The sequence below is a fragment of the Candida jiufengensis genome, assembly GCF_024610255.1.
Source record: "Candida jiufengensis strain CBS 10846 chromosome Unknown scaffold9, whole genome shotgun sequence".
In the NCBI taxonomy this organism is placed as follows: Eukaryota; Fungi; Ascomycota; class Pichiomycetes; order Serinales; family Debaryomycetaceae; genus Lodderomyces; species Lodderomyces jiufengensis.
In genome coordinates, this window is record NW_026261554.1 from 682,399 (window position 1) to 706,764 (window position 24,366).

A 24,366-nucleotide genomic window follows, 5' to 3' on the forward strand; every position below is an offset into this window, starting at 1 on the left:
TTCCTTATAATTAATCCATAAATTTATCCATTAAATTAATAGGAGAGAAAATTGATTTTCAATTGTGTAACTTGTCAAATTTTCTTGTTTAAGATTTTTGATTTGTGTCAAATTTACATATTTTTTTTTTTTATGTATTTTTTCTTATGGTATTGTTTTTTTGATTTTTAATTTAAACAACTAAAGAGCAGAATAAAAATTTCAACTAATAATTACAAAATTTCTTAACTATAATGAATTAAATTTCAAATTTTCAAGGACTATAAGATACTTAACATAAATTCATGTGAAGAAAATTAATTACAATTGCTATACACCTTGTCATTGATTCGCTTTCTTATTCAAAACCCCCATACAGATTTAACTACAATAAGCCATGAAATGATTCCAAAAGTAGTAAACTTCAATGAAGTTCATAATTTATCATTTTTATCACAATAATAAAGTCCAATATTAGCTAACAATTTAATTATTGTAAAATTTACTCTCATTTTATTGTTTTTAAAAAAAAAGAAAAATTTCATATTATTTTTATTATTGTTTTTAAAAACCACTTAAAAAAGTTTAACTATTTAATTACAAAATTTATTGACAATCAATTATATCCCTTTTTTTATAATTTTATTAAACATACATATACAACCGTCAGATTAGATGGTCTTTTATTGTTTTCAACTATATGTTATAAATTATATGTAGCTTTTCCGATTTATTCCTAATACTAAATCACACTAAATTAATTGTCATATTCCTTGATTTTAATGTATATAAACGTTTTGCAACTTCTTTACAAAAAAGTCGAATATTTTCATTTATTAATTTTTTAACTTTTTTTGCAACTTGTTCTACTGTATTAACAACTTTACCAAATTATATACTTTAAGAATATGAGCGAGAAACAACACCAATTTAGAAATAATAGTACCACATCCAATGAAACAGTCTTTACAAATAATGAAATTGAAGAAAAACATATAACATTTAATAATAATATAGAATATGAAAAAGATAAAAATTATAATGGTGGTATTAGGTTTTCAGAAAAGTCGGTGCCTGAAACACCAGCAGAAAGTGTAAATATAAATTTAAAAAATTTAGATTCAAAAGAATTAGCTGAAAAATTAGGTGATGCTCATTTTAATCAATTACCAAGTTCTCAAATAATATTAATTTTATGTACATTAGCTTTAGCTAATTTTGTAAGTTTTGCTGATCAAACAGGTATAACAGTTGGATTAACAGAAATTGGAAAATCTTTAAATACTCAACAACTGATCAATTGGGCTGGTTCTGCTTCATTATTAGCAAACACTGTTTGTCAAGTTTTATTTGGTAGAATGTCAGATATTTTTGGTAGAAAAAATGTTATAATGACATGTCTTTTAATATTATGTATTGGTGATATTGCATGTTCTGTTGCTCGTAATGGTGTTGAATTTTTTATTTTCAGAGCTTTAGCAGGAATTGGTAATGGAGGTGTTTCAAGCTTAAGTATGGTTATATTAAGTGATATTGTTTCATTAAAGGATAGAGGTAAATTTCAAGGTATTTTGGGATCTTCTGTTGGTATTGGTAATGCTGTTGGTCCATTTCTTATGTCTGCTTTTATTAAAAACTCAAGTTGGAGAAGTTATTATTATTTTTTAGCACCATTGTCATTTGTTGTGAATATTGTATTATTTTTTTCATTGAAGAACAACAAAAAATTAAATGATGTTTTAACAAGATCAGAAAAATTTAAAAAGATTGATTATTTAGGTATATTAACTGCGACTATTGGTTTAACATTGATATTAGTTCCATTAAATGGCGGTGGTTCAACTTATAGATGGGATAGTACTTTAGTAATTGTTATGTTTGTTATTGGTGGACTTTTTATGTTGTTATTTTTAGGAGTTGAAGCTAAATTTGCAAAATTACCAATGGTTCCTTTAAGATTATTTAAAAATTTTTCATTATGTTTAATTTACACTGCAACTTTCTGTTTTGGTGCCACATATTTTAGTTTTACATATTATTTACCTTATTATTTTCAAATCGTTAAAGGTAAAGATGAATTGCATACATCAATCTTTATATTACCATTGGTGTTGTGTCAAGCTGGTATGTCAGTAGTTGCTGGTCAAATTATTTCCTATACTGGTCGTTATAGTTATGTTGTCATGGCTGGTTATGTACTTTGGTGCTTGTCATGTTGTCTTTTGGTTTTATGGAATCAACATTTACCTGATGGTATTAATATCTTAATTTTGCTTATTATGGGATGTGGAGTTGGTTTCACATTTCAACCATCCATGGTTGCAGTTCAAGCTCATTGTAAAAAAGCAGAAAGAGCAGTTGCAATATCAACTAGAAATGTTCTAAGATCATTAGGTGGTTGTGTTGGTATAGCTATTGGTTCAACTATTGTAAGTAATTCAGTTTTAAATTCTTTAAATCATTTAGGTCCAAAAACAACTTTATCAAAAGAAACAATAAATTATATTAAGAATCATATTTATAATAAAATAAATACATCAACATTATCGATTCAAGAAGCTGACGAAATTAAATCAATTTATTCAAATGCATTAAAAAATTATTATTATTTCTTAATTCCATTGATGTCAATTGCTGTTATTACAACGTTTTTTGTTAAAGATAATGGATTATGTGCAATTGATGAAAAACCACCAACTCCAAAGAGAGAAGATTTAGAATCTTCTGCAAGTTCAATGACTTTAAAACCATAAAACTTTGATCCATCTTTTTATTTCAAATTATTTATTCTACGTGGAACTTTATAGATATACAAATGTATTTCAAAATTTAAAAATTCCGGGATTATATCTCTAGATCTCTGTTTAAAACCGAGGTAGATTAATCATAAAGCATGAAATAAAACAAATGGTTGCAAAATATATTTTTTTTTCCTGTAATCAACATTTATTCTAAATATAAAATTATATATTTTTTATGTCGTATTTAATGGTTTTTGTCTAACAACTCAAATTTATGACAACCCTCGTAAATAAAATAAACGCGCATAAAAAAATATAAACAAAAATTAATTGTATAATATTTTGAAACTTCTTTAACTTCAATTAAACAAATGAATTTAATATGTCTGACTTATTGAATAAATATAGAGAACCAAGATCAAATAATGGAGTTTTGAGGTCTAGTCCGGCTCGACGGGTGTCATCATTATATCCAAAATTATCATCACTAGATAGAGATCGATCAGATTCTTTAAATCAAGATCGATACAGAACAACATCAAGGTTAAGAAATGAAGAAGTAATAAATGATCGCTCATATAGACCATCTACAACTTCATCTTTAGCTCAAAAATACAATTACTCATCGCAATCAAGAATCAATAATCCGTCAACATTCCAACTGGACAGTTTTGCTTCTAGAATAAGGAAATACGATTTAGATGATAATATTGGAAATAGTTCAACAGAGAAACCTAGTAGATATTTAGGTTCACCTATAAGGACATTGAATGGTTCAGTACGAAGACGAGATCCGTCTTATAATAAAAATATATTGAGCACAGACAATTATAGAATATCAAAGCCTTCACAACCAACACATGGTAATGGATTTTTATCAAAACTTGTTAATTTCTTTACTGCAAATGAAGATGAATATGATGAATCAGAAGGAAGTAAATACTTCATAAAGTCACCAAAAAAGGTTTCATTTGATAAATTTGATGAAGTTGATGAAGTTATAAATAGAGGTAAATTAAGAGAACAAGAAGAAGAAATGGAAAATTATAGAACGTTGAAACGTGATCATGATGAAATTTTATCACAACTTCAGAATGAAAAATATGAAAATACAAAATTATATTCAGAATTACAAAATTACAAGCTAAAGTTTAACGAAATTGAAAATGAATTGTTTAACAAAAATGTGGAAATTGATCAAATTCAAATAAAGCATAGAAAAGAAATTGATAAATTAAATCAAGATTTTGATGATGAAAATAATAGACTAAAAGCATTTTACGAGAAGAATCTAAAAACTTTAGAAACAACAATTGAAAAAAATAATCATTTACATGAACAACAGTCCAAAACTCAAAAGCAGGAGATTACAAGTTTGGAGAAGAAAATTCAAGAATTAGATGAGAAATTATTTGATATAAATTTTGAACTAAAACAACAAACTAAAGAACTAAATGCACAAATCTCCAAAAACAATTCCATTCAAGTGGAAATGTCATTAAAAGAAAGATTCAAATCATCAAAGTTGTCAGAAGAAGAAGTTAACAAATATTTCATAAATTCTTCGAAAATTGAGCAAGAAATTGAAAAAATTAATCAAAAAATTGGTAATCATTATTTGAATGAATCAGCTATATTATCGAATTTTCAAAAAACTGAATCAAATATTGAGAGAAATTTGAAAATATTGAATGATATGATACAATCATTCAATTTCAATCAACTATCAAGTTGCGAAAGATATTATGACCAAGCATTTGAGTTTTTGAATTCAACATCATCATCTTTGAATGAATCTATAGGTGAACTAAAGCAATCAAACAATATCGACTATGAACTATTGCTAACTGAATATTTAAGTTTGAAACGATTAAATGAGTTAAGTTATAGATTATGCAATGTGAAAGAATTAATTAATGATTGTAAAATTCTTAAAGAATTTACTGCTAATGACAATATAGATATTCATAACATTTATTTCAAAATTAAAAATGAAATGTTTTAATATACAATTTTTTTGAGTAAAAATAGCTGTACACCGTGTAAAAATCTTATCTCTGAATTTAGCAGTAGTAACACAATAACATAAATGATTGTTAGACTTGTGAACGAAAATTTGTCTTATATAGGTTGATTTTTTTCAAGTTGATTAGTTTTCAATTTTTGATCTGAATCAATAAAGGAATTGTGCGTGTCTATTGATGGAAAATTGGTAGATATAAGTGTTTCATATATTTCGCACTAATATTATGAAATTTATTAATATCAAGTAAGTTTCAGTTTTAGTCAAGCGCATCTTTTTGCTTCCTAACGTGGTAATAATTTCCGTTGCAGAAATACTTTTTTTTTTTCAGATATCGAAAATGGAATTGGAAAATAAACAAGTTTTGAATTAGAACGTTAGATCAAGTTTCAAATTATATTATTCATCAAATAAGTATACTTTAAGATAGACTTTTTATCAAAGAAGTTAGATTCAAAAAAAAACTCGAGGGGCTTACTATTTCGCCCATTGCAAGCTGAGAAAATATTTTTGAAAAACATGAGTATTAATACAGAACAAGCCTTACTTCATGGAGATTATAATACTTATTGTTCAACAGATGAGGATTTAGAATTAAAAGACTCACATTCCTTTTTGGAAGAATTTAAACAATTATTAATGGCCACATTTCCGTTGGCAATTACATTTTTTTTGCAATATGCATTTTCAATCACATCTTTAATTGCAGCTGGTAGACTAGGTCCACTTGCTCTTGGAGCAGCATCATTAGCTCTTACGGTTTTCAACTGTTTTGGTCTTTCAATCTTTCAGGGCCTTCTGACATCACTTGATTCATTGTGTGCGATGACGTTTGGGCGTCAAAATTTTTTTGGAGTTGGTTTATATTTTCAAAGATGTACAGCTATAATGTTTACTGCGATGATTCCTTTAATAGTGTTTTGGTGGTATTCAGGCGTCTTTTTGGGGTTGTTTGTTCAGGATAGAGACTTAGTTAATTTAGCACAAACCTTTTTAAGATGGCATATTGTTGGTGTTCCAGGTTTGATTTTGTTTGAAGGATTAAAGCGATTTTTGCAGTCACAACATATTTTCCATGCTGGTACTTACGCTTTGGCTATTGCAGTCCCCTTGAATATAATTTTGAATTGGTTTTTGGTTGTAAGTGAGTATGGTCTAGGATATATTGGAATTCCAATAACGATAGCAATCACATATTGGTTTATGTCAGTGTTGATGATAGGATATATTTACTTCATTGATGGTAGCAAATGTTGGGGTGGTCTTCAGTTACGAGAAGCGTTTTCTAACTGGGAACCAATGTTGAGTTTAGCTATACCAGGAGTTATTACGTTGATATCTGAATTTTTAGCATTTGAAATTTTGGTCTTTTTTGCAGCCAACTTTCCAGATCCTGCATCAAAAGTTTCAGCACAAGCAATAGTTTCAAACATTGCTTCACTTTTATATCAAGTACCATTTTCAGCAAGCGTTGCAATCACAACTAAATTATCATATTTCATTGGTAAAAAAGATATATATGGTGCCAAACTTATGATTAGAATATTTTTTGCAACAGCTCCAATCATGGGTGTTATAAATTGTTTAATTTTTGTTTTAGGTAGAAGCAAATTAGCACAATTGTTTACTGATGATGAAGTAGTTTTAAATCTTGCCACTGGGTTGAACGTGTTGGCGGGTATTAACCAGCTATGTGATTCATTTAATGTTTTAGGTTCTGGTGTGTTAAGAGGAATGTTTCAATATAAATTATCATCCTTTTTAAGTTGTTTTTGCTTTTACGGGTTGGCTATACCCTTAGGTTATATTATGGGGTTTAAGTTTCATCATGAATTATTTGGATTATGGTACGGCTTAATCATAGGTGTGTTTTTCTTAGCACTTGCACAAGTTAACTTCATATTGCGTAGTAATTTAAAAGCAATCATTATTACTCTGCATAATTTGCATGAATCTCAATAGACATTTCCTAAATTTTATTAGCATTATGTTTAATAGACTTATTTATAGATTTAATTTTATGTATTTATTATTGTATATACATTTCAGACTTCATATCGTTGGTGTTCCATGTTTGAACTTGTCCAAAGGAGGTAAAATGTACTTGCAAACATAACATAATCTCCCCGTCGAGGTTTTTATTTGCTTCTATTGATGTTTCCTTTGGACACGTTTGTAGGTACTATAGAGATGGTTTTTGAGAAATTTAAATTTTTTTGCAGCAAATACCTCAAACTTGAAAGAATCACAAATATTATACAAAATTAAGTATAAATTGATAATTCGCAATCTAATGAGGTCTGATACTTTTTTTATTCAAGAATGTTCTATAACTAATCTATCATCTACTTTGGTAATTGTCATGTTTTTCAAAATATTCTTCAATTTTTTACTATCATCTTTTGAAGCTTTTTTCAAAATTTTATACAAATTTTGTGATGAATTATTTACAAATGAGGATAATGGATCTGATGTTGTTGATTTAGATTCTTTAGTTGATATTTTAATTGGTTTTTCGACTGACTTCTTTTCTACTTTTTTCACTATTGGTTCAAACTCTTCTTCTAATTCCACTATTCGTTTAGTTGGTTTTGATTTTTGTTGTTGATTTTGTTGCTGCTGTTGTTGTTTCTGTTTTTTACCTTTAAATAAAGCTTTTTCATATTTCTCTGCCTCAGATATACAACTTGTATGTTTATTATGATCATCTCCTTGAAATGTTGTAGAACAATCTATACATGTAAAGTAAGCTCCATAACATCTTTGTTGATGTTGATTTAATTTCTTTTTTATAACTGTATCATTACAAACTTCACATGAAAATGAAACCATGACTATATGAGGACTCTATTACTTTATAATTTAAATGATGAATGAATAGATTAGTTGAAAGATGAGGTGATAATTGAAAAATAAATTTATGCAAAAAAAGTAATCACAAAATGAACCGAAAAAACTCAGTTTTGAAATAATCTACTTTTCTTTTAATCAATTTATCAAAAAACCACCATATCATATGAACCTTACATCAAATGTCTAGATTTGGTACTAGAACATTTAGAGGATTGAAAGAACAAGAAGCTTTTAATAAAACAATAGCAGGGAAATATGCAAAATTAGTTAAAAAAAATCATTTTTTATATCTTGGTTTACCATTTTTATTATCAATAGTTGCAGGTTCAATTTATTTACAAAAATTTACTTCAATAAAATGGGAAAAATATGATGAAAAATATAGACAATTAGGAGAAGATGAAATGTTAGATATGATTGAAAACAAAAGAACATTTGATAAAAAAAATGATTTTTATAGATTACAAGGTTTATTAACTGATCATATTGAAAAAGAAGTTCAAACTGATTATGAAATGAAAAGGGTACAAAGAAAGAAAGAGGATGAACCAGTTTGGTAAAGGAAGTTAGGTTAATCTTGCAAATAATTAAATAAAAAAGATAATTTCATTCAAATTTTAATACTTTTGATTTAAAGCTTTATTCACTTTATTATAAAATTGTGCTAATGATTCACCAGGAAATGATAAATATTCCATTAAATAATCTGGTAAAATTTTATTCAATTTTTTTAAATTCAATTTATTTGTTTCATTTTGTTGTTGTTCTTGATCATCATGTAAAAATTTAGGAATATAATTAATTTGTTTTGTATCTAGTTTGTTTATAATTAATTGATATTCAATCCATATACTTTTATCATTACTACTTTGTATTATATCACATTGAATTTCATTATTATTTTCTTCATAATTTATAATTTTAACTCCAGTCATAAGTTCTAAAAGATCAAATGAAAAACTTATATTTTCTCTTTCTTTTTCAAAATCTGAATCTTTTATTATATATTTTTTAATTGGTGATTTATATTCATTTATATAACCTAAATCTTCAATTTTTTCTTTTAATTTTTCATTTTCTTCTTGTAATTGTTGAATTAATAAATGATCATTTTCTCGTAGTTGATCATTTATATCTCTATATTTTGTTAAAATTGTATCAGCTTTTGTATGAACATTTTCATTTATTATATCTATTATATTATTAATATTTGTATCATTTATAGTATCTTTTGTAAAATATGACACGTCTAAATCTGTTGATGAAAATGAATTTGATGATGTTGATGTTGATTTTGATCTTCTATTGGGTATATTATTTGATTTTATATTTCTTTTAGGTGGCATTATAATGTAGTTGTAAAGTTTAATACAAGTTAAAGTTGGAAGTAAATTGACTTTAATGTTGTTTCAAAAATCAAAACATGTAAATTCAAAATATTTGATAATAAATTTATTTTGTGTATTTGTTTTCATTAGTTTTGTTTTTGCAATCTAATTTATTAAATAGAATTAAAATCATTGAAACGAAGAAGAAGATATTATGATCTTAACATCTCAATTCCTCTTATGTATAAAAGAGATTAAATTAAAGAGGTTTTAAACATCAAACTAGTTGTAACCTAAAAATTGGAATTTATTCATAATCTGTTCAAAAGTGACTTAAATTTGATTAGCTACTAGATAGGACATATTATCAGACATATAAGATGCTTTAATCCCAAGACATAGAAATATTTCAAGATCCAGCGTTATATATTCAATGATGTATTATTGTTTATGATTAAATTGTAAAATTGTAATGATATTGAAAAAAAAACAGTTAGAAAAAAACCAAATTGAAAAAAAAATATTTATTATCAAAAGTTATTATAAACTAATGACATTATATCATCATCAACTGAATCAACCAATTACATTAAAAAAATGTCAGTTCAATCATTTACTAATAGACTAGATAATATAAATGAAACTCAAGATTCAATAAATGCTTTATCAACTTATATGATACTTAATGAAAAATTATTTGATGAATTTTTAAATATTTGGAAATTACAAATTTTAAGAACTAAGGATAATAATAGAAAATTATTACTACTATATCTTTGTAATGATGTTATACAAAAGGCAAAACGTCAAAATAAATTAAAATATTTGGATTCTTTTAGTTTAAAATTATTAGAAATTATTAATATAATTTATTATTCAGTTGATTCAAATATTAAAAAAAAAATTACAAGATTAATATCAGTTTGGGAAGATAGATTAGTATTTGATAATAATATAATAAATAATTTAAAACAAAAATTAACTCAAGAACCTGAACCTATTAAAGAAATAATATCACCACAGCCTGATTTGCAACAAATCAATGGAGTAACACCTGAATTAAAACATATAAATGACTTATTTCAACATATAAATCAATTAACTGATATTAGTCAAGGAAATTTAACTCAATTAGGTATACAAAGTAAAACTTATTTAAATTTAAAATCTGATAATTTACCAAAAACTCAAATTCATTTAAATAAATTAAATATTTTAGAAAAATTGAGTAATGTTTCAATTGCTAATATAGAAAAAATTAAATCTACTAGAGAAGATATTAAAAATAGTGTAGAATCTTTATTAATTATAATAAATGAAGGTATTAAAACAGATAATTCTAAAATTGAAGTTATTCGAGAAAAATTAAATAAAACTTATGAAATTAGAGCTGCATTATCTGGAGAATTTGAAAAAAAACCAGTACCTAATAATAATCATGGTATTGAAAATGAGGAAAACAATGTTCAAGTAGAAGATGAAGATGATGATGATTTACCAACTTATGAAAATGAAGATAGTGATTCTGATGATGAACCACAAATCAAAAGAAGAAAACTTTCACCAAGTCCTTCTGCTAAAAAAGTTGCATTTTCCGAAGATATTGAAATTAATGAATTTGAACATAAAAATGAAGAAATTGTTGGAGAAGAAGAAGAAGATAATGATGATGATGATGAGTTTGTAGAAGAGGTAGGAGAAGCCGAACAAGAAGAAGTGTTAACTGAAGAGCCACAAGCTAACAATGTAAAAGAGTTTAATAAAGAAGAAACTCCTTCTGTTATGGATTTATTGAAAAAATTAGTTTAAATCTCTCCAAATTCGTTGTACTATTAATAAAATATTGTCATATTTTTGGTCAATTATAGCTCATGTAGTAATACTTATCTCTTTTCTGGGTTTCTGTAAGTTTGAAAGCATTTGTCCGAGAAAATTGAGTAATCCTTACATTTCCAAGATAAAAGTGTTGCAGTTTATTTATGATTCAAAATTGATTTTGTTTCATTAAAAAAACTGATTTTAAACGATTATCAGCAATAAATAAAACTAAAACAAAAATATGAATAATGGGTATATCAGTTCTAGATAAACTACTACCAATAGATCAATTAGAGAAAGTACAACCAAATGATGTCACAATTGAACCCAAAAAACTACTAGAACATTATCGATCTGAGCTTGAAAATTCAAATGATATTCAATTAGTTGAAACTATGTCCCAATACCATTCATATAATAAATCATTATTGCAATTTAAACAGAAATTAGAACCGGTAGGTATTATAATAGAAGATTTTTCAAAAGATTTAAAGAACTTATCATCAAGTTTAGTTTCATTGGAACAACAATCCAGTGAATTATCAAAAGATCATCATGTCAATAAAATGATAACAAGAGAATTGGAGAAAACTATAAACGAAAATATATTACCACCAGAAATGATTAAAGAATTATTGCATGAAGAATTATCAAATCAATATTTAGAAAAAGTTACTTTCATGATAGAAAAGATGGATGAAAAAGATTCAAAATCAATAAAAGCAAAAGTTGTTGAAAGAACAAGAGATTTTGTAATATCTCAAATACGGTCTTTAAGATCTCACAAATCAATATCATCACAATTAGTTCAACAAAAACTAAAAGAATCCTCAAATTTATTTCATTTTTTACAATCACAACAACCAAATTTAGGTATACAATTACAACAAGCATATTTCCATACTATGAAATGGTATTATAAAAGTAAATTTGCGAAATATATTTATTCATTAGAAAAATTATCAAGACGACATATAGAAACTTCAGTTTTTGACTCACCAAATTATATAAATACATTTGAACAAAGAAGTAAAATCCTTGATGGAAATGAATCATGTATGCCATCACAATTGGCAGAAACTATAACTACTCAATATACAATGGAATTTGTATTTTTACAATTATTAGAAGCAATAGTTGATAATGTATCAGTTGAATATTTTTTTGTTGTTGAATTTTTTTATAAGGGAAATGAAAAAAATAACTCATGGGCAAATACAATGTTTGAAGATGTTTATAAAATGAGTAAAGAATTTTTGAGTTTTATTACCTACAATTCATTTGATGTTTATGCCATATTATTAATTATAAAATTGATTTACAAATTTCAAAGCAGAACTCATGAGTACCATATCCCAGTTCTTGATGATTATTTAAATTCACTTTTGCTTATGCTTTGGCCAATATTTACACGAATTATAGATACAAATTGTGATTCAATGAAAAAACATATTTCGAAAAGTACAAAGTCATTAGTACCATTAAATACTACACAACAATTTGGCTTATTCTTTCTGTATTTGGTCAAATTATCAATTGATGGAACTCCTATAAAGACATGTATCACAAGACTAAGGAATGATTACGAAAGTAGTATAACTAAAACAAGTTCATCTTTTAAAGGAGCTGATAGAGAAACTTTTTTAAATAGAAATTATTCATTAGTGGTTACAATTCTTACAAATGAATCAGAAAATGATGAAGAACAAATTAATCATTTTAAATTATTAGCGAATGCATACACCTAGACCTTACATCCAAACCGTTAAAGATCACTAATTTTAGCAAATAAACCACACAACTGTAGATAACTAGCAACTCCTTCTAATACTCTCATATGAGCAAATCCAATTTCTTTAATCATTTCCAATCTTTTCAGTTCATCAACATTAGGTATAGTTTTAGCAACTTTAAAAGATGATGTAACAATATCTATTGCTGAATAACCTTTATGCCAAAGACCATCTAGTAAATTTATAGCTTCATTTATATCTTTTTTTAAACAATTTGTTAATATTTTTTGTATTACTAAAGGATGTGGTTGATCAACTATTTTGAAAACATTGATATCATTTACAAATCCAAACCCTGCAACTGTACTTTGTAAATTATTTATAGCTTGTCTCATATCACCTTCTGCACTAAAAATTATAGCTTGTAAACCTTCATTATTATATTGAACATTTTCTAATTTAATAATTTCTAATAATCTTGCCAATACTTCTTCATCTGATAATTTATTATATCTTAATATAGCACAACGTGATTGTAAAGGTTCAATGATTTTCAGTGATTGATTACAAGCAAATGCAAATCTCGTTGTATTTGAATAAATTTCCATAGTTCTTCTTAAAGCTTGTTGAGCTCCTGGAGTCATAGAATCTGCTTCATCTAATATAATAATTTTAGTTCTTCCTGGTGGTAAAGAAATTTTAGTTTGTGCAAATTGTTTTATTTTATTTCTTACAACATCAATACCTCTATCATCTGAAGCATTTAATTCTAAAGTTGCTTGATGATAATATTCTTTCCCCAATAATTCATAAGCTAAACAATGTATTGATGTTGTTTTACCAATACCTGGTAATCCACTTATAATCATATTTGGCATATTTCCATCTTTAACAATTACTTTTAGTCTTTCAATTGTTTCTTCATTTCCAACTATATCATTTAACACATGAGGACGATATTTTTCAACCCAAGGAAGTTCTAAAGTCTTTGACATGAGATGATTGTATTATAATGTAGTTGATATATAATATGTAATAGATCATAAAAAAAAATTGAAAAATAAATAAATTATCTACGCGTTTGTTTCATAATTTTATCATTATCATTAAAAAGTTGTTTCATCTTTATAAAGAGACTATATAATATTATAATCAAATGAATTATATTATAGTACAACTAACTGTAATTACTAGCGTGCACGTCATATCTTTACATTATTGTTAGTATTATTAGTTGACACTTTTGGTGGAAAAAATTGAGTTGGAGTATTAAATAGTTCATTTAACCATGGGATATCTATATCATCAATTTTATCTATTAGACTAGTCAATGATTCAAACTCTTTTCTTTTATTTAATGCAACGATTCCACACTTTGATTTATTTACAGAATATGATAATACTTTCATACTTCCTTTTGGTAATTGTACTAATTTAACTCTATCATCTTTATTTTTTGAAGCTGTAAAACATAAAGTTGGTAATAATTCTATCATGACAGATGGTAAATCATTCTTACAGACTAATACATATTTAATTGGTTCTATTGAATCTTTATGTTTACCTCTAAAATTAGCTGCTTGTCTTTCTAAAGCTTCCACAATTGAATTAAATCCAAAATATATTCCATTATTGGGACTTTTAATTTCTTTTGTATCTGATGATTCTTTTTCAAAATATGGTTTTATTAGTACTTTAAATATTGTTAATATATCTTCTGAATCTTTTGGTTGTATAAATGGCCAATTATTTGATGTAAATGGATTTTCTAATAATGCTTTAAATACTTGTTTTTTTTTATTATTTTTAGCTTTTATGGATGATCCCATAGCCTTATCAGAAGTCTTTACTATTCCCTTACTTTTTGCCATAGTTTATGTTGTGTGACAGTTAATAAAGTGATATATCATTAATTTAATTGATATCTATTCACATTCCTCTTTAGGATTTATAATATCTTACACTACCCTTTGGATATAATCTTTTAAAAACTTGAAATTTTAAACTTTGATTAAATTTCTACTTTTCATTTTCTAAATCTCAATTAATTTTCAAGTTTTGATTATTAAAGAGAATGATTTAATCTATCTTCTCGACTTGACTTATTTTTAAACTTTCATTTAAGTCATGAACTAATATATCAAATACTTAGCACTTCAAATTCGTACTTTATTGTCCGTGTCACATGATTTAGCTGGCCACTGAAAAAAAAAAAAAATAAAGTGAAAAAAAAAAAAATAATAAAAATAACAAAGGCAACACAACCTTTTAATCATTCTAATCATCCTAAACAACATTAAAGATATAGGTCATGAATTTCATAAGGGAAGTCAAAGAGGTACAGTTTGGCCTTTTGTCTCCGGAAGAGGTCAGAGCTATATCTGTTGCTAAGATAGAATTCCCAGAAACTATGGATCAAACTTCCAAACGTCCAAAAGAAGGTGGATTAAATGATCCAAGATTAGGAACTATTGATGCAACTCATAAATGTATGTCTTGTGGAGGGAATATGGCAGAATGTCCTGGTCATTTTGGTCATATTGAATTAGCAAAACCTGTATTTCATATTGGTTTCATTGCCAAAATTAAAAAAGTATTAGAAAGTACTTGTACTCATTGTAGTAAATTATTATTAGATGAAACTAATCCATTAATGGCACAAGCAATTAAAATTAGAGATCCAAAAAAGAGATTTAATGCAGTATGGAGTTTATGTAAATCTAAAATGGTTTGTGAAACTGCTATGAATGAAGATGAAATGAATGATCATCCAATAAGAGGTGGTTGTGGTCATACTCAACCAACTATACGTAGAGATGGATTAAAATTATGGGGTACTTGGAAACATAATAAGAATTTTGAAGAAAATGATCAACCAGAACGTCGTTTATTAAGTCCATCTGAAATTTTAAATGTATTTAAACATATAAGTCCAGAAGATTGTTATAGATTAGGATTTAATGAAGATTATGCAAGACCAGAATGGATGTTAATAACAGTATTACCAGTTCCACCACCACCAGTAAGACCATCCATTGCTTTTAATGATACAGCAAGAGGAGAAGATGATTTAACTTTTAAATTAGCTGATATTATAAAAGCAAATATAAATGTTCAAAGATTAGAAATTGATGGATCACCACAACATGTTATAAGTGAATTTGAATCTTTATTACAATTTCATGTTGCAACTTATATGGATAATGATATAGCAGGTCAACCACAAGCTTTACAAAAAACTGGTCGTCCAATTAAATCTATAAGAGCAAGATTAAAAGGTAAAGAAGGTAGATTGAGAGGTAATCTTATGGGTAAAAGAGTTGATTTTTCTGCTCGTACAGTTATTTCTGGTGATCCTAATTTAGATTTGGATCAAGTTGGTGTTCCAATATCTATCGCCAAGACTTTAAGTTATCCAGAAATTGTTACTCCATATAATATTCATAAATTAACTGAATATGTAAGAAATGGTCCAAATGAACATCCAGGTGCAAAATACGTGATTAGAGATACTGGTGATAGAATAGATTTGAGATATAATAAAAGAGCTGGGGATATAGCATTACAATATGGTTGGAAAGTTGAACGTCATCTTATGGATGATGATCCAGTTTTATTTAATCGTCAACCTTCATTACATAAAATGTCTATGATGGCTCATAGAGTTAAAGTTATGCCTTATTCGACTTTTAGATTAAATTTATCAGTTACTTCCCCCTATAATGCAGATTTCGATGGTGATGAAATGAATTTACATGTTCCACAATCACCAGAAACTAGATCTGAATTATCACAAATTTGTGCTGTACCATTACAAATTGTTTCTCCACAATCAAATAAACCAGTTATGGGTATTGTTCAAGATACTTTATGTGGTATAAGAAAAATGACTCTTAGAGATATTTTTATTGAATATGATCAAGTAATGAATATGTGTTATTGGATTCCAAATTGGGATGGAGTTATTCCACCACCTGCAATAATTAAACCAAAACCATTATGGTCTGGTAAACAAATGTTATCAATGGCCATTCCAAAGGGTATACACTTACAAAGATTTGATGGTGGTAGAGATTTACTTAGTCCAAAAGATAGTGGTATGTTAATTGTTGATGGAGAAATTATGTTTGGAGTTGTTGATAAAAAAACAGTTGGTGCCACTGGTGGTGGATTAATTCATACAGTATTCAGAGAAAAAGGTGCTCAAGTTTGTGCTCAATTATTCAGTTCAATTCAAAAAGTTGTGAATTTTTGGTTATTACATAATGGTTTTAGTATTGGTATTGGTGATACAATTGCAGATGCAAGTACAATGAAAGATATTACCAAAACAATTCAAGAAGCTAAATCAAAAGTTCAAGAAATTATATTTGATGCACAACATAATACATTAGAACCTGAACCTGGTATGACTTTAAGAGAATCATTTGAACATAATGTTTCAAGAGTTTTAAATCAAGCGCGTGATACAGCTGGTCGTTCCGCAGAAATGAGTTTAAAAGATTTGAATAATGTTAAACAAATGGTTACTTCTGGTTCAAAAGGTTCATTCATTAATATTTCACAAATGTCTGCATGTGTTGGACAACAAATTGTTGAAGGTAAAAGAATTCCATTTGGATTTTCAGATCGTTCTTTACCACATTTTACAAAAGATGATTATTCACCAGAATCAAAAGGTTTTGTTGAAAATTCCTATTTAAGAGGTTTAACACCACAAGAGTTCTTTTTCCATGCTATGGCTGGTAGAGAAGGTTTAATTGATACAGCTGTTAAAACTGCAGAAACTGGTTATATTCAACGTCGTTTAGTTAAAGCATTGGAAGATATTATGGTCCATTATGATGGTACTACAAGAAATTCACTTGGAGATATTATTCAATTCATTTATGGAGAAGATGGTATTGATGCTACCCAAGTTGAAAAACAATCTATTGATACTATACCTGGATCAGATGAAAAATTCGAAAGAAGATATAGAATTGATTTATTGGATTGTGATATTGATTCATTAAAACAATATCAAGGTGATGTAAAATTACAAAAATTATTAGATGAAGAATATAATCAATTAGTTGAGGATAGAATCTTTTTAAGAAAAGTATTTCCAAATGGTGATTATAATTGGCCATTACCAGTTAATATCAAACGTATTATAGAAAATTCGAAATTAACATTCACAGGTAACTCAGATTTAACACTAGATGAAATTATCAATGGAGTTAAAAATTTATGTACAAAATTATTAGTTCTTAGAGGTGATTCTAAATTAACAAAAGAAGCTCAAGAAAACGCTACATTATTGTTTCAATGTTTGGTAAGATCAAGATTGGCATCACGTAGAGTAATTGAAGAACATAAATTAAATAGATCATCATTTGATTGGATTCTTGGAGAAATTGAACAACAATTCCAAAAATCTGTTGTACATCCAGGTGAAATGGTTGGTGTTGTTGCTGCACAATCTATTGGTGAACCAGCTACTCAAATGACATTAAATACTTTCCATTATGCTGGTGTTTCATCTAAAAATGTTACATTGGGTGTTCCTCGTTTAAAAGAAATTTTAAATGTTGCTAAAAATATCAAGACTCCTGCCTTGACTGTTTATTTAGATCCTGAAGTTTCTCAAGATATTGAATTAGCTAAAATTGTTCAATCATCAATTGAACATACTACTTTGAAAAATGTTACATCTTCAACAGAAATTTATTATGATCCAGATCCAAGAACAACCGTTATTGAAGAAGATTTTGATACTGTTGAAGCATATTTTGCAATTCCTGATCAAAAAGTTGAAGAAAGTATTGAAAAACAATCACCATGGTTACTTAGATTAGAACTTGATCGTGCCAAGATGTTGGATAAACAATTAACTATGGCTCAAGTTGCAGAAAAAATTTCACAAAATTTTGGAGAAGATTTATTTGTAATTTGGTCAGATGATACTGCTGATAAACTTATTATCCGTTGTAGAGTTGTTAGAGATCCAAAATCATTAGATGAAGATGCAGATGCAGAAGAAGATCAAATATTAAAACGTATTGAAGCTCATATGTTGGAATCAATTTCTTTAAGAGGTATTCCAGGTATTACAAGAGTATTCATGATGCAACATAAAGTTAGTAAACCAGATGCAACTGGTGAATTTCAACAAGGTAAAGAATGGGTATTGGAAACTGATGGTGTTAATTTAGCTGATGTTATGGCAGTACCAGGTGTTGACTCAACACGTACTTATTCAAATGATTTTATTGAAATATTATCTGTTTTAGGTATTGAAGCAACAAGATCTGCATTATTTAAAGAAATTTTAAATGTTATTGCATTTGATGGTTCATATGTTAATTATCGTCATATGGCATTGTTGGTTGATGTTATGACTTCACGTGGTCATTTAATGGCAATCACTCGTCATGGTATTAATAGATCAGATACTGGTGCATTAATGCGTTGTTCATTCGAAGAAACTGTTGAAATTTTATTAGATGCTGCTGCATCTGCAGAATTAGATGATTGTAAAGGTATATCTGAAAATGTTATGTTGGGTCAAATGGCTCCATTAGGAACTGGTTCATTTGATGTTATGGTTGATGATAAAATGTTACAACAAGCTCCTGTTAGTGTTGCAATGGAAGAAATTGCTGAAGATGGTGGTGCTACACCTTATAGAGATGTTGAAATGGAAGATGATCGTGCTATATATGATGAAAATGCTGGTTTCTCACCAATTCATACAGCACCAGCAGAAATGAATGGTGGTGGTTTAACTTCATATGGTGGTCAACCAACTTCTCCAGGTAATACATCTCCATTTAGTTATTCAACAACTCCTGGTTATGGTGGTACAAGTCCAAGTTATGGTGGATCAAGTCCTGGTTATGGTTATTCACCAACATCACCTGGTTATTCACCTACATCTCCAAGTTACTCACCAACATCTCCATCATATTCACCAACATCTCCAAGTTATTCACCAACATCTCCATCATATTCACCAACATCACCAAGTTATTCACCAACTTCACCAAGCTATTCTCCTACTTCTCCAAGTTATTCACCAACATCACCATCATATTCACCTACATCTCCAAGTTATTCTCCAACATCTCCAAGTTACTCTCCTACTTCACCAAGTTACTCACCAACATCACCTTCCTATTCACCTACATCTCCATCTTACTCACCAACATCACCTTCTTATTCACCAACTTCACCAAGCTATTCACCAACCTCACCACAATATTCTCCTACATCTCCATCTTATTCACCTACATCTCCACAATATTCACCAACCTCACCAAGTTATTCACCAACTTCCCCACAATATTCACCAACTTCACCTCAATATTCACCAACTTCACCTCAATATTCACCAAAATCTCCACATTACTCACCAAAAGAGGAAAAAGAATAGAACTATTGATAATAAATTATTATATGTATTTTGTATAAGCTTTAATAAAGATTATAATTTTATAGGTCAATTAAAGTATTATTTGTATAATAGTTTTTAGAGTTGTAGTTCTTGATTGTTTTTGCAACCCTTTTTTTTTTATTCTTTTTTTTTGCAACAAATTTCAATTTTTAAAACAAAAAGATTCGCAAATTCCAGAAAATTCTAAACAAATACCAATTCAATTGAAAAATTGTTCATTCAACGATATAAAAGGTCAATTAATAAGTTCATTTTATAACTCAATTAGGTCGTTCAGTTATCACTAAACAATGACAGCAGCAGAGGAAGCAAATAAAAGTTTAGTTTATTTCGATTTAACATGTGATGGAAAACCAAAAGGTAGAGTTGTATTTAAATTATATGATGATATAGTTCCAAAAACTACTAAAAATTTCAGATCATTATGTTCAGGAGATCAAGGAAATTCTAAAATATCAGGTAAACCATTAACTTATAAAAATTCAATATTTCATAGAGTTATTAAAGATTTTATGTGTCAAGGTGGAGATTTTACTCATGGTACAGGAATTGGTGGTGAATCAGTATGTTTAAAGAATTTTTAATTGATTTTTGTAGAGTTTCTTTTACTAACTATATTTTAGATGTATGTATTATTAGTTAATTGTTAAAAATTTGGGGACTTTATACTAACAATATTTAGTTATGGTGAAAAATTTGAGGATGAAAATTTTGATAAATTACATGATAAACCTTTTTTGTTATCAATGGCTAATGCAGGACCAAATACTAATGGATCACAGTTTTTTATTACAACAGTAGCAACTCCTCATTTAGATGGTAAACATGTTGTATTTGGAGAATTAGTTCAAGGAAAATCAATAATACGTCAAATGGAAAGAAGTGATAAAGATTCAGGTGATAAACCATTAAAAGAATGGAAAATTGAAGATTGTGGAGAATTATCAGCTGATTATGTATTAAATTCAAATTCAGATGATGGAACTGGTGATAATTTTGAAGAAATTTTAAAAGATAATGATATAAAACAAGTTGATATAAATGATCCAAATTCAGTTATAAATGCAATTACAAGAATTAAAGATATTGGTACAAAATTATTAAAAGAAAATAAATTAACTCATTCATTTGAAAAATATCAAAAAGCAGTAAATTATATTGAAGATTATTTCCCAGAAGATTTATCTCAAGATAAAATATTAGAAATCAATAAATTAAAAATTTCAAGTTTATTAAATTTATCATTAGTTGCATTAAAATTAAAAGAAGGTAAAAAAGCAATAAAATCTGCAAATGATGCATTACATACTGATTCAATTGATGAAAAATCAAAAGTTAAAGCATTATATAGAAAAGGTTCTGGTTACTTATTAATTAAAGATGAAGATAATGCTCAATTAAATTTTCAAGAAGCCTTAAAATTAGAACCAAATGATCCAATGATTAAAAAGGGATTGGAAGATGTTAAAGCTAGTATAAAGAAAAGAAAAGATCAACAAAAGAAATCAATGTCAAAATTTTTTTCAAAATAAGGATAATAAGAAGAAATATATGATTAAAAGTTTGTAAAATTTTAAAAAATGAATTGTGTATAGAATATTGAGTAAAACTATAAGTTAAAGGACAATTGACATAATTTTTAAAATAATAGCATTGATTTTGTAAAAATTTTGTCTGCAACAATTGATTTACTAAATTTCTTACAATAAAATTTATAGTTAACGAAAGAGATCAAAAAAAGAATATTCACTTTGATTTTAATTATTATTATTATCATTAAAAGTTATAATTGTATTAATTTAATTAGTCAAATATAGAATTTTAATTAAGTCTTTGATCAGCAATTCCTTTATTTAACTGGATTAAAATAAGAATGATTCATAGCTTCTTTTGCAGTTAATCTTTCTTGATGATCATATTTTAATAATTTATCAATTAAATCTAAAAATTCATCACTTATTAAATGTTGATTATTTTCATTTATAAATCTTTCCCATGGTCTTCTATTATAATAACCTAAATCTTCATATTCATCACCCAATGTTAAATTATATTTTTCTAAATATTTATTTAAATTATTTGAACCCAAAACTCTTACAATTTGAACCAATTGATCAGTATTTGATTTACCATGAAAAAAAGGTTCCTTCATAAAAACCATTGAAGCCAACATACAACCAAATGACCATAAGTCTAGTGAATAATCATATAATCTATAATCAACTAATAATTCAGGACCTTTAAAATAACGTGAAGCAACTCTTACATTATATTCAGTACCTGGATGATAATATTCAGCTAAACCCCAATCTATTAATCTTAAAATTTTTTTATCATGATCAATCATAACATTATGAGGTTTAACATCTCTATGCATTATACCCATTGAATGAGAATAATCTAAAGCTTTTAATAATTCATACATATAAAATCTTATATCATAATCAGTAAAAGTTGGATATAAAGTTCTAAAATCTATATTATTAACATTTTCAAATATTAAACCAGGAGTTTTCAGTTGAGGTTCTCTAACAACATCTAATAATGCAACAATATTTGGACCATTTACTAAATTTTTTAAAATTGAAATTTCTCTTTTAATTTTTTTTCTTTTAACAGGTTTTAAAACTTTTATAACAACTTTTTCACCTTTTATTAAATCAATTCCTAAAAATACTTCAGAATATTTTCCTCTACCTAATTTTTTAATAATTTCATAATTTTCTTGTGGATTCCATTTTATATTTAAATCATCATAATCCCAATAAGTTTGTGGTTTTAATGATAAAACATCTGAATATACTCTTGATACGCTATTTTGTGAATTCATTATATTATTGTTGTTGTTGTAATTGTAATTGTAATTGTAATTGTAGTTATGATGATGTTGATGAATATTATTACCAGATGAATAAAAAAAATTAAGCAATTGATTATAATTTAAAGTTGAATATAGCAAAATAATTAAAGAAATGAATATAATTAATTTTGAAATCAATTTGATATAATATTTATAATTTTTGATTATTTTTAATTAAATTATTTGAAATTGTTGTTATTAAGTGAAATGATGATTATGATAAGTGTCTGTCTATTGTAAACTTTTGATATGATTGGTAAATTATTAATGATAAAGTGGTAATGATGATGATAATGATATTTAATACGATATGATTTTTATTGCAGTTGTAAATATATTAATCTTAATTTAAATTGAAATTGATAAATAGAGATAAAAATATTTGATATTTTTCTCTTGTTAAAATTATCTCTCTCTCTCTCTCCTTCTAATAATATTATGAGTAAATTACTTAAAATCTAATCAGTATCTATATTTATGATTTATGAACTTGATAAGTAATTGTATAATTATATAATACAAATATAAATATTTGATTGATTAATTGATTAAATGATTGATTATATTAATTGATTAATAATAATTTCCTTTTTTTTACTTCTTGTTCATTGATATTTTTTTTGATATGAGATTTAATTTATTTTTTTGTATCAATTTACACTACTCTTTTTTTATTTTTTACTTTGGACAAATAAATTATTTTGTCTCAGATTAATTTAATAATTAATTATGTATGTCTTAGATTTCAAATATTGTAAATAAAATACGGTATTCCTTTTAAATTCAACAACAATTGAAATATATATATATAAATTCTTATTGGTTAATGTAATATTCTATTTAATAGTATTCGTTGATAATTAATTAATTAATATTTTTGATATTCCATATATAATTCTGTTGATATTAATCTTTTTGAAACAAACTTCAAAGAATATCATTTCGTAAATTTAGATCAATTTTAAAGTTTTATGAATAATACAGTTAATAGTAATTTAATTATTTAGTAAATATTACACCTACTAATTACAAAACTTTAATTTTAAGTAAATACAAATACAAATATATATTCTACACCCCTATTATATACTAAAATTGTTACAATTTATTTCGATTGTATACTAACTAAAAAAATTTATTTGATGTGCATATTTTGATTTTTTTTTTTTTTTGTTACTCTTATTTTCTTTTGTATTAATTTTATTTTTATCAAGAAGTCAAATTTCTATTTTCTGAAACATAAAATTTATATTATTAATGAACTAAGAAAGATTGAGTATCGTGGAAATTGTTTTTATAGAATATTTGCATAAATAATTAACTATAATTTAAATATAAATTAATAAACCATTAGATTCATTTGGAGATATATTATTAAATTGATTTAGTTTGTAAATAGAAGTAAATGTTTCAATAACGGATGGATGTTGCGGTACGGATGTTGCGGTACGGATGTTGCGGATGTTGCGGTACGGATGTTGCGGTACGGATGTTGCGGTACGGATGTTGCGGTACGGATGTTGCGGTACGGATGTTGCGGTACGGTTGTTGCGGTACGGATGTTGCGGTACGGTTGTTGCGGTACGGATGTTG

At 26.6% G+C, this 24,366-nt stretch overlaps 13 protein-coding genes across 13 annotated transcripts; 8 read left to right on the forward strand and 5 right to left on the reverse strand. All coding sequences in view use genetic code 12, as the record gives it.

Moving 5' to 3' along the window:
• Window positions 1-887: 887 nt before the first annotated feature.
• KGF54_000302 (uncharacterized protein) lies at window positions 888-2,732 on the forward strand (the record flags this gene model as incomplete). The annotated part of the gene is made up of 1 exon (XM_051763563.1): window positions 888-2,732. The coding sequence occupies one exon, from the start codon at window positions 888-890 to the stop codon at window positions 2,730-2,732; it is 1,845 nt and encodes a 614-aa protein (XP_051622917.1).
• A 370-nt stretch (window positions 2,733-3,102) lies between these two features.
• Window positions 3,103-4,725, forward strand: KGF54_000303 (uncharacterized protein; the record flags this gene model as incomplete). Its single annotated transcript, XM_051763574.1, has 1 exon — window positions 3,103-4,725. One exon carries the CDS (start codon window positions 3,103-3,105, stop codon window positions 4,723-4,725), a length of 1,623 nt encoding a protein of 540 aa, XP_051622918.1.
• A 537-nt stretch (window positions 4,726-5,262) lies between these two features.
• Window positions 5,263-6,705, forward strand: KGF54_000304 (uncharacterized protein; the record flags this gene model as incomplete). Its single annotated transcript, XM_051763585.1, has 1 exon — window positions 5,263-6,705. The coding sequence occupies one exon, from the start codon at window positions 5,263-5,265 to the stop codon at window positions 6,703-6,705; it is 1,443 nt and encodes a 480-aa protein (XP_051622919.1).
• Window positions 6,706-7,059: 354 nt separating this feature from the next.
• Window positions 7,060-7,575, reverse strand: KGF54_000305 (uncharacterized protein; the record flags this gene model as incomplete). The annotated part of the gene is made up of 1 exon (XM_051763596.1): window positions 7,060-7,575. One exon carries the CDS (start codon window positions 7,573-7,575, stop codon window positions 7,060-7,062), a length of 516 nt encoding a protein of 171 aa, XP_051622920.1.
• Window positions 7,576-7,775: 200 nt separating this feature from the next.
• Window positions 7,776-8,156, forward strand: KGF54_000306 (uncharacterized protein; the record flags this gene model as incomplete). The annotated part of the gene is made up of 1 exon (XM_051763607.1): window positions 7,776-8,156. The coding sequence occupies one exon, from the start codon at window positions 7,776-7,778 to the stop codon at window positions 8,154-8,156; it is 381 nt and encodes a 126-aa protein (XP_051622921.1).
• A 57-nt stretch (window positions 8,157-8,213) lies between these two features.
• Window positions 8,214-8,942, reverse strand: KGF54_000307 (uncharacterized protein; the record flags this gene model as incomplete). Its single annotated transcript, XM_051763618.1, has 1 exon — window positions 8,214-8,942. One exon carries the CDS (start codon window positions 8,940-8,942, stop codon window positions 8,214-8,216), a length of 729 nt encoding a protein of 242 aa, XP_051622922.1.
• Window positions 8,943-9,521: 579 nt separating this feature from the next.
• On the forward strand, window positions 9,522-10,733 carry KGF54_000308 (uncharacterized protein; the record flags this gene model as incomplete). The annotated part of the gene is made up of 1 exon (XM_051763629.1): window positions 9,522-10,733. One exon carries the CDS (start codon window positions 9,522-9,524, stop codon window positions 10,731-10,733), a length of 1,212 nt encoding a protein of 403 aa, XP_051622923.1.
• Window positions 10,734-10,990: 257 nt separating this feature from the next.
• On the forward strand, window positions 10,991-12,490 carry VPS52 (Vps52p; the record flags this gene model as incomplete). The annotated part of the gene is made up of 1 exon (XM_051763640.1): window positions 10,991-12,490. The coding sequence occupies one exon, from the start codon at window positions 10,991-10,993 to the stop codon at window positions 12,488-12,490; it is 1,500 nt and encodes a 499-aa protein (XP_051622924.1).
• A 17-nt stretch (window positions 12,491-12,507) lies between these two features.
• On the reverse strand, window positions 12,508-13,470 carry RFC4 (replication factor C subunit 4; the record flags this gene model as incomplete). The annotated part of the gene is made up of 1 exon (XM_051763652.1): window positions 12,508-13,470. The coding sequence occupies one exon, from the start codon at window positions 13,468-13,470 to the stop codon at window positions 12,508-12,510; it is 963 nt and encodes a 320-aa protein (XP_051622925.1).
• Window positions 13,471-13,677: 207 nt separating this feature from the next.
• On the reverse strand, window positions 13,678-14,346 carry POP3 (Pop3p; the record flags this gene model as incomplete). Its single annotated transcript, XM_051763663.1, has 1 exon — window positions 13,678-14,346. One exon carries the CDS (start codon window positions 14,344-14,346, stop codon window positions 13,678-13,680), a length of 669 nt encoding a protein of 222 aa, XP_051622926.1.
• A 440-nt stretch (window positions 14,347-14,786) lies between these two features.
• On the forward strand, window positions 14,787-19,892 carry RPO21 (DNA-directed RNA polymerase II subunit RPB1; the record flags this gene model as incomplete). The annotated part of the gene is made up of 1 exon (XM_051763674.1): window positions 14,787-19,892. One exon carries the CDS (start codon window positions 14,787-14,789, stop codon window positions 19,890-19,892), a length of 5,106 nt encoding a protein of 1,701 aa, XP_051622927.1.
• Window positions 19,893-20,203: 311 nt separating this feature from the next.
• CPR6 (peptidylprolyl isomerase) lies at window positions 20,204-21,445 on the forward strand (the record flags this gene model as incomplete). Its single annotated transcript, XM_051763685.1, has 2 exons — window positions 20,204-20,476; window positions 20,615-21,445. The coding sequence occupies 2 exons, from the start codon at window positions 20,204-20,206 to the stop codon at window positions 21,443-21,445; spliced, it is 1,104 nt and encodes a 367-aa protein (XP_051622928.1).
• A 317-nt stretch (window positions 21,446-21,762) lies between these two features.
• CKA1 (casein kinase 2 catalytic subunit) lies at window positions 21,763-22,743 on the reverse strand (the record flags this gene model as incomplete). The annotated part of the gene is made up of 1 exon (XM_051763696.1): window positions 21,763-22,743. The coding sequence occupies one exon, from the start codon at window positions 22,741-22,743 to the stop codon at window positions 21,763-21,765; it is 981 nt and encodes a 326-aa protein (XP_051622929.1).
• Window positions 22,744-24,366: the final 1,623 nt, after the last annotated feature.